At 40.8% G+C, this 8,478-nt stretch overlaps 2 protein-coding genes across 2 annotated transcripts; both read right to left on the reverse strand.

The window, feature by feature from the left end:
* Nucleotides 1-421: 421 nt before the first annotated feature.
* LOC137637102 (putative leucine-rich repeat-containing protein DDB_G0290503) lies at nucleotides 422-4,218 on the reverse strand. The gene is made up of 5 exons (XM_068369395.1): nucleotides 4,006-4,218; nucleotides 2,633-2,944; nucleotides 2,018-2,215; nucleotides 1,556-1,847; nucleotides 422-1,167 (listed from the first exon to the last, which is right to left on the reverse strand). Exons 1-5 carry the CDS (start codon nucleotides 4,216-4,218, stop codon nucleotides 422-424), a joined length of 1,761 nt encoding a protein of 586 aa, XP_068225496.1.
* An 89-nt stretch (nucleotides 4,219-4,307) lies between these two features.
* LOC137637103 (myosin heavy chain, clone 203-like) lies at nucleotides 4,308-6,773 on the reverse strand. The gene is made up of 2 exons (XM_068369396.1): nucleotides 6,366-6,773; nucleotides 4,308-4,628 (listed from the first exon to the last, which is right to left on the reverse strand). The coding sequence occupies exons 1-2, from the start codon at nucleotides 6,771-6,773 to the stop codon at nucleotides 4,308-4,310; spliced, it is 729 nt and encodes a 242-aa protein (XP_068225497.1).
* Nucleotides 6,774-8,478: the final 1,705 nt, after the last annotated feature.

Here is an 8,478-nt window from a genome sequence, read left to right on the forward strand (position 1 = left end):
TTTTTTTTAGAATTTTAGTTTTTATATTTTTTTTTGGATTTTCTAGTTTTTATGTTTTTTTTTTTTTTGGATTTTCTAGTTTGTATTTTTTTTTTGGATTTTTAGGTTTTATATTTTGAATTTTGGAGTTATTTAATTTTCACTATCCTCGTTTTCTTTCTCTGGGATGATATCTTCTCTGATAAAATTGCTCACAACCTGACCACAAGCATCAAATAGTTTTGTAACCATACCTCTCTTTCGTCCTGATTTCTTCTGTAGTCTACCCATTGCTTCTGCTTCTCCTCTCGGATGGCGTCGAAAATATCCTTCCCAGGTCTTGATTCGTGGAACTCTGTTTGGGTCATCTTATCTTGTAGAACTTCCTTCTCCTCTAGTGATTGGTGCGACGCTTCAAATTCCTTCCTCTTCTCGTCTGTCTCTAGATGGAAGTAACTTCTTTTACTCCATATCTTGCTTCCCTGGTTGTTCGTTTTCCAAGTTCCTGTTCAAGATTAATTCGGTTTATTTGGGCTATTTTTTCCTCTATTTCCTTCAAAAGAAAATCAATTTTTTTCTTCTGAATGCCCCTTTTTACTTCATTTATTTCAAGCCTTTCTTCCATGATTTGAATCTCCTTTTCTTTCTCCAGGATTGTCTTTTTCAGAAAGAAGATCTCATTCTCCCTCTCCTCAAGGGTATGACGTTGTTCCTCTTCTCCTTTCCTTCTCTCTTCCTGTTCTTCTTTCAATTGCTCTTCCATTTTTTTAGCTTTTTCCTCATTTTCCTGAATTATCTTCTTCATAGAAGAGATCTCATTATCTCTCTCCTCAAGGGCATTGTTAAGTTCCTCTACTTTTCTTTTATCGATAGCCATTTCTTCAAAAAGCCTGGTATGATCATTTTCTAGTTTTCTAATTACATCAATTCTTAAGTTGAGATCTTGATGTAAACTAGATATTTCAAATTCCAGGTTGACTATAAGTAGGTTCGTAACTGCATCTATTTCCTGGAGCTGAATTTCAACCATATCCTTTTGCTTTTGTATGTCAGCCAGTTGCTGTTTTAGATTTAGGACTTGTTCGTGAAGTGTAGAGATTTCACCTTCCAATTGCTCTACTTTGGCTGCATTTTCTACCTCAAGTATGTTGCGATCTTTTTTTGCCTCATTAAGCAACAATTTTAGTTCTTGTGTGAGTTTATAATTATCTAAATTTTCTCTTTTTCAAAGTCATCAAGTACTTCATTCATCACCTGTACTTTACCTCTTAGACACTGAATTTCGTCTTGTAAGATCTTCTCTCTATCAGCTGCTAATTTTGCTTGTCGTTCAAAATCTTCTATTTCTAGTCGATCTTCTTCCAATTGTTTGTTTTTTTCCTCGATTACTGTTTCCAACTTTGAAAATTCTTCCTGTTTCTTTACCAATTGTTCCTTTTGGTCAGTGGCCAGCTCTCTCAATTCAACATTTTCAGCATCTGCTGCAATCACCTTTTCCTGTAGTAATTCCTGCTGCTTCTCAAGTTTATCAATCAAAATAGTTTTTCCCATTGAGAGCTTGTAGTAACCCATTTGCCTCTAATGCAAGCCTCGGCTATCTGGGTATTCAAAGCTGCTTCTATTTCCTGGAGCTGAATTCCAACCAATTCCTTTTCCTTTTGTATATCAGCCTTTTGTTGTTCTAGATTTAGGACTTTCTCATGAAGTGAAGAGTTTTTACCTTCCAGCTCCTCCACTTTGGCTGCATTTTCTACCTCAAGTATGTTGCGATCTTTTTTGGCCTCATTAAGCAACAATTTTAGTTCTTGTGTGAGTTCATAATTGTCTAAATTTCTCTTTTTCAAGTCATCAAGTACTTCATTCATCACCTGTACATTAGCTCTTAGACACCGAATTTCGTCCTGTATTATCTTCTCTCTATCAGCCGCTAATTTTTCTTGGTTTTCCAATTCTTCTATCACCAGTCGATCTTCTTCCAATTGTTTGTTTTTCTCCTCAATTACTGTCTCCAACTTGAAAATTCGTCCTGTTTCTTTACCAATTGTTCCTTTTGGTCAGTGGCTAGCTCTCTTAATGCAGCATTTTCAGCGTTTGCTGCAATCACCTGTTCCTGTAGTAATTCCTGCTGCTTCTCAAGTTTATCAATCAAAATAGTTTTCCCATTGAGAGCTTGTAGTAACCCATTTGCCTCTAATGCAAGCTCGGCTATCTGGGTATTCAAAGCTGCTTCTATTTCCTGGAGTTGAATTCCAACCAATTCCTTTTCCTGTTGTATATCAGCCTTTTGTTGTTCTAGATTTCGGACTTGCTCATGAAGTGAAGAGTTTTTTACCTTCCAGCTCCTCCACTTTGGCTGCATTTTCTACCTCAATTATATAGCGATCTTTTTTGGCCTCATTAAGCAACAATTTTAGTTCTTGTGTGAGTTTATAATTGTCTAAATTTCTCTTTTTCAAGTCATTAAGTACTTCATTCATCACCTGTACATTAGCTCTTAGACACCGAATTTCGTCCTGTAATATCTTCTCTCTATCAGCCGCTAATTTTTCTTGGTTTTCCAATTCATCTATCACCAGTCGATCTTCTTCCAATTGTTTGTTTTTTTCCTCCGATTACTGTCTCCAACTTTGAAAAATTCGTCCTGTTTCTTTACCAATTGTTCATTTTGGTCAGTGGCTAGCTCTCTCAATGCAGCATTTTCAGCGTTTGCTGCAATCACCTGTTCCTGTAGTAATTCCTGCTGCTTCTCAAGTTTATCAATCAAATTAGTTTTCCCATTGAGAGCTTGTAGTAAACCATGAGCCTCTAATGCAAGCTCGGCTATCTGGGTATTCAGAGCTGCTTCTACAGTCTGCTGAATAATCCTGTTATTTTCTTGTTCCCTAAGACGTTCTTCCATCTCTAGAAGTTCATTTTCTTTCTTCAGATTTGTCCTTTTCAGAGAAGAGATCTCATTATCTCTGTCCTGAAGGGTATCATTCAGAGAAGAAAATTTCCTCTTCTCCTTCCAGATTTACCCTTTGCAGAGAAGAGATCTCCTTATCTCTGTCCTCAAGGGCATCGTTCAGAGAAGAAATTTCCTCTTCTCTTCCAGATTCACCCTTTGCAGAGAAGAGATCTCGTTATCCCTGTCCTCAAGGGCATCGTTCAGAGAAGAAATTTCCTCTTCTCTTTCCAGATTCACCCTTTGCAGAGAAGAGACCTCCTTATCCCTGCCCTCAAGGGCATCGTTCAGAGAAGAAATTTCCTCTTCCCTTTCCAGATTCACCCTTTGCAGAGAAGAGACCTCCTTATCCCTGCCCTCAAGGGCATCGTTCAGAGAAGAAATTTCCTCTTCCCTTTCCAGATTCACCCTTTGCAGAGAAGAGACCTCCTTATCCCTGCCCTCAAGGGTATCGTTCAGAGAAGAAATTTCCTCTTCTCTTTCCAGATTCACCCTTTGCAGAGAAGAGACCTCCTTATCCCTGCCCTCAAGGGCATCGTTCAGAGAAGAAATTTCCTCTTCCCTTTCCAGATTCACCCTTTGCAGAGAAGAGATCTCCTTATCCCTGCCCTCAAGGGCATCGTTCAGAGAAGAAATTTCCTCTTCCCTTTCCAGATTCACCCTTTGCAGAGAAGAGATCTCCTTATCCCTGCCCTCAAGGGCATCGTTCAGAGAAGAAATTTCCTCTTCCCTTTCCAGATTTCACCCTTTGCAGAGAAGAGATCTCCTTATCCCTGCCCTCAAGGGTATCGTTCAGAGAAGAAATTTTCCCTTCCCTTTCCAGATTCACCCTTTGCAGAGAAGTGATCTCCTTATCCCTGCCCTCAAGGGCATCGTTCAGAGAAGAAATTTCCTCTTCTCTTTCCAGATTCACCCTTTGCAGAGAAGAGATCTCCTTATCCCTGCCCCTCAAGGGCATCGTTCAGAGAAGAAATTTCCTCTTCCCTTTCCAGATTCACCCTTTGCAGAGAAGAGATCTCCTTATCCCTGCCCTCAAGGGTATCGTTCAGAGAAGAAATTTCCTCTTCTCTTTCCAGATTCACCCTTTGCAGAGAAGAGATCTCCCTATCCCTGTCCTCAAGGGCATCGTTCAGAGAAGAAATTTCCTCTTCTCTTTCCAGATTCACCCTTGCAGAGAAGAGATTCTCCTTATCTCTGTCCTCAAGGGCATCATTCAGAGAAGAAATTTTCCCTTCCCTTTCCAGATTCACCCTTTGCAGAGAAGGAGATCTCCTTATCCCTGCCCTCAAGGGCATCGTTCAGAGAAGAAATTTCCTCTTCCCTTTCCAGATTCACCCCTTTGCAGAGAAGAGATCTCCCTTATCCCTGCCCTCAAGGGTATCGTTCAGAGAAGAAATTTCCTCTCTCTTTCCAGATTCACCCTTTGCAGAGAAGAGATCTCCCTATCCCTGTCCTCAAGGGCATCGTTCAGAGAAGAAATTTCCTCTTCTCTTTCCAGATTCAGCCTTTGCAGAGAAGAGATCTCCTTATCTCTGTCCTCAAGGGCATCGTTCAGAGAAGAAATTTTCCCTTCCCTTTCCAGATTCACCCTTTGCAGAGAAGAGATCTCCTTATCCCTGCCCTCAAGGGCATCGTTCAGAGAAGAAATTTCCTCTTCCCTTTCCAGATTCACCCTTTGCAGAGAAGAGATCTCCTTATCCCTGCCCTCAAGGGTATCGTTTCAGAGAAGAAATTTCCTCTTCTCTTTCCAGATTCACCCTTTGCAGAGAAGAGATCTCCCTATCCCTGTCCTCAAGGGCATCGTTCAGAGAAGGAAATTTCCTCTTCTCTTTCCAGATTCAGCCTTTGCAGAGAAGAGATCTCCTTATCTCTGTCCTCAAGGGCATCGTTCAGAGAAGGAAATTTTCCCTTCCCTTTCCAGATTCACCCTTTGCCAGAGAAGAGATCTCCTTATCCCTGCCCTCAAGGGCATCGTTCAGAGAAGAAATTTCCTCTTCCCTTTCCAGATTCACCCTTTGCAGAGAAGAGATCTCCTTATCCCTGCCCTCAAGGGTATCGTTCAGAGAAGAAATTTCCTCTTCCCTTTCCAGATTCACCCTTTGCAGAGAAGAGATCTCCTTATCCCTGCCCTCAAGGGCATCGTTCAGAGAAGAAATTTTCCCTTCCCTTTCCAGATTCACCCTTTGCAGAGAAGTGATCTCCTTATCCCTGCCCTCAAGGGCATCGTTCAGAGAAGAAATTTCCTCTTCCCTTTCCAGATTCACCCTTTGCAGAGAAGAGATCTCCTTATCCCTGCCCTCAAGGGTATCGTTCAGAGAAGAAATTTCCTCTTCTCTTTCCAGATTCACCCTTTGCAGAGAAGAGATCTCCCTATCCCTGTCCTCAAGGGCATCGTTCAGAGAAGAAATTTCCTCTTCCCTTTCCAGATTCACCCTTTGCAGAGAAGTGATCTCCTTATCCCTGCCCTCAAGGGCATCGTTCAGAGAAGAAATTTTCCCTTCCCTTTCCAGATTCACCCTTTGCAGAGAAGAGATCTCCTTATCCCTGCCCTCAAGGGCATCGTTCAGAGAAGAAATTTCCTCTTCCCTTTCCAGATTCACCCTTTGCAGAGAAGAGATCTCCTTATCCCTGCCCTCAAGGGTATCGTTCAGAGAAGAAATTTCCTCTTCCCTTTCCAGATTCACCCTTTGCAGAGAAGAGATCTCCTTATCCCTGCCCTCAAGGGCATCGTTCAGAGAAGAAATTTTCCCTTCCCTTTCCAGATTCACCCTTTGCAGAGAAGTGATCTCCTTATCCCTGCCCTCAAGGGCATCGTTCAGAGAAGAAATTTCCTCTTCTCTTTCCAGATTCACCCTTTGCAGAGAAGAGATCTCCTTATCCCTGCCCTCAAGGGCATCGTTCAGAGAAGAAATTTCCTCTTCCCTTTCCAGACTCACCCTTTGCAGAGAAGAGATCTCCTTATCCCTGCCCTCAAGGGTATCGTTCAGAGAAGAAATTTCCTCTTCTCTTTCCAGATTCACCCCTTTGCAGAGAAGAGATCTCCCTATCCCTGTCCTCAAGGGCATCGTTCAGAGAAGAAATTTCCTCTTCTCTTTCCAGATTCAGCCTTTGCAGAGAAGAGATCTCCTTATCTCTGTCCTCAAGGGCATCATTCAGAGAAGAAATTTTCCCTTCCCTTTCCAGATTTTACCCTTTGCAGAGAAGCGATCTCCTTATCTCTGTCCTCAAGGGCATCATTCAGAGAAGAAATTTCCTCTTCTCTTTCCAGATTCACCCTTTGCAGAGAAGAGATCTCCTTATCCCTGCCCTCAAGGGCATCGTTCAGAGAAGAAATTTCCTCTTCTCTTTCCAGATTTACCCTTTGCAGAGAAGAGATCTCCCTATCCCTGCCCTCAAGGGCATCGTTCAGAGAAAAAATTTCCTCTTCTCTTTCCAGATTCACCCTTTGCAGAGAAGAGATCTCCCTATCCCTGTCCTCAAGGGCATCGTTCAGAGAAGAAATTTCCTCTTCTCTTTCCAGATTTACCCTTTGCAGAGAAGCGATCTCCTTATCTCTGTCCTCAAGGGCATCATTCAGAGAAGAATTTTCCTCTTCTCTTTCCAGATTTACCCTTTGCAGAGAAGAGATCTCCTTATCTCTGTCCTCAAGGGCATCATTCAGAGAAGAAATTTTCCCTTCCCTTTCCAGATTTACCCTTTGCAGAGAAGCGATCTCCTTATCTCTGTCCTCAAGGGCATCATTTAGCGAATCGATTTCGCCTTTCAAATGGGCCTTATACTTACGGTATCCAAACATCATAAGTCCAAACATCATGAGGCCTGTAGCTGCTGCGCCCGCACCTACTTGCATAAGGGGAAAGGGGACTTCCGAATGTAAATATCTGCTCCGTTGCCGGAACCTCCTGGATAGCTGCTGGTATTCTTTCAATTTCAATGAAAATATCAGCTCCTCTGGGTTTTCCAGCCCAATAACACATATCCGTTGTCATAGATTTGAATAACTCCCAACCAATAACAGTCAACATTGCGAATGAAAACATAATTTCTATGTACTTTACTAGTGTGATGATTCACTCTTAGTTTTAGAAAATGTCGGCGGGAGCTTGAAAGGATTTGCTTCTTCGAAATGTGGTCCGGGCTCTCTCTCTCTCTCTCTCTCTCTCTCTCTCTCTCTCTCTCTCTCTATTAATGAAAACTAAAAAAGATAAAAGAAATGAAAAGAGCAAAAACAATTAGATGACTGAAGCCGAAGTTTTCAAGAATACGAAGAAAGGTGAATCGAACTATTCTTGAAAAGTGAAGTCGTATTTTGTCGGTAAAAGAAACAGAAAGAAATAACTGAAAAGAACCAATCAGGTTATTCTTCGAGGGAATCTGAAGGCGAATCTCTCTCTCTCTCTCTCTCTCTCTCTCTCTCTCCGAAAACAACGAAAAATAATCTGAAGATTCGGAAGGCTTCCAGATCCCTGAAGAAGCTTCTGGCCTTCAGGGGATCTTTTGGCGAGGTGAATTTGCAGCGACCGATTCGATTTAGTTATTGGCGGTGTTAGCCCCTTAAAATTCTCATCCTTTCCTCTCTTTAGTTCATTTTGTTTCCTAGTATTTTCCTCTACTTGATCGGGCTGGCTGACGGAGTCGAAGGATTCGCCAGAAAAAGAGGAGAATCTTTGAGGATGAAATCAGAATTTCGGAGGAATGTACACATTTCTGCGGTTGAAAGAATCCGATGAAGATGATTCAAGAGAAGGCAAGGAATCGGATCATTTCCGAAAGTAGGAATAATAACGAATCTTGAAAGAGAAAAGGAGGAAAGAGATATCAAGAGTTTTCTCAGAATACTTTTTAGTCGAAGACGATAAGAAAGATTCCACAGAAATGGGAAAGGCCCGAATAGAAATTCACTCTGAACGTGGATGAACGAAGAAATCTTCTTGAAGTTTCCGAAACGCGGAGGAATGAAGAAATCGTTTCGATTCCGGAATGTGGAGGAATGAAAAAATCTTGAAGGTTCCGAATGGACACCTCCCCGGAAAAACAGCGTTCTGATAATTTCGGGACAATATGAAAAACTTCAGCGGATTTGCGCTTGAATTTAAAGGCTAAGGGTGGGGAAAATTTTAAGGCGATGTTTTTTTTTTTGATTATCCGAAATTACAAAAATTTGTTAAGGAAAACTTGAAGAATTTTGGACAAAAACTTGCTGTTCAGTCAATTTTTTTTTAGCTTATCTCTCTCTCTCTCTCTCTCTCTCTCTCTCTCTCTCTCTCTCTCTCTTTCTCTCTCACACACACATATATATATATATATATATATGTATGTATGTATGTGTATATATATGTATATGAATATGCATATATATGAATATATATATATATATATATATGTGTGTGTGTGTATATATATATATATATATATATGAAACAAGTAATTATTTCATCCTTTTATGTAACTCGGCTACCATAATAGGTTGTTTTATATACGGGAAATATTGATTTTTTTTTAATAATTGAGGCAATTATACTTAATGAAATTATTTATTCAGCTTTATTCTTTAA

This window comes from Palaemon carinicauda, unplaced genomic scaffold (genome assembly GCF_036898095.1).
Source record: "Palaemon carinicauda isolate YSFRI2023 unplaced genomic scaffold, ASM3689809v2 scaffold535, whole genome shotgun sequence".
In the NCBI taxonomy this organism is placed as follows: Eukaryota; Metazoa; Arthropoda; class Malacostraca; order Decapoda; family Palaemonidae; genus Palaemon; species Palaemon carinicauda.

Coding starts and splice junctions, on each gene's coding strand:
- LOC137637102 (XM_068369395.1), bottom strand. CDS start 4,218: ATGCCCTTGAGGGCAGGGATAAGGAGATCTCCTTCTCTGCAAAGGGTG. Junction 2,945..4,005: donor AGATCTCTTCTCTGCAAAGG/GTGAATCTGGAA, acceptor GATACCCTTCAG/GACAGAGATAATGAGATCTC. Junction 1,848..2,017: donor CTGACCAAAAGGAACAATTG/GTAAAGAAACAG, acceptor GCTAATGTACAG/GTGATGAATGAAGTACTTGA.
- LOC137637103 (XM_068369396.1), bottom strand. CDS start 6,773: ATGCAAGTAGGTGCGGGCGCAGCAGCTACAGGCCTCATGATGTTTGGA. Junction 4,629..6,365: donor AGATCTCTTCTCTGCAAAGG/GTGAATCTGGAA, acceptor GATACCCTTGAG/GGCAGGGATAAGGAGATCTC.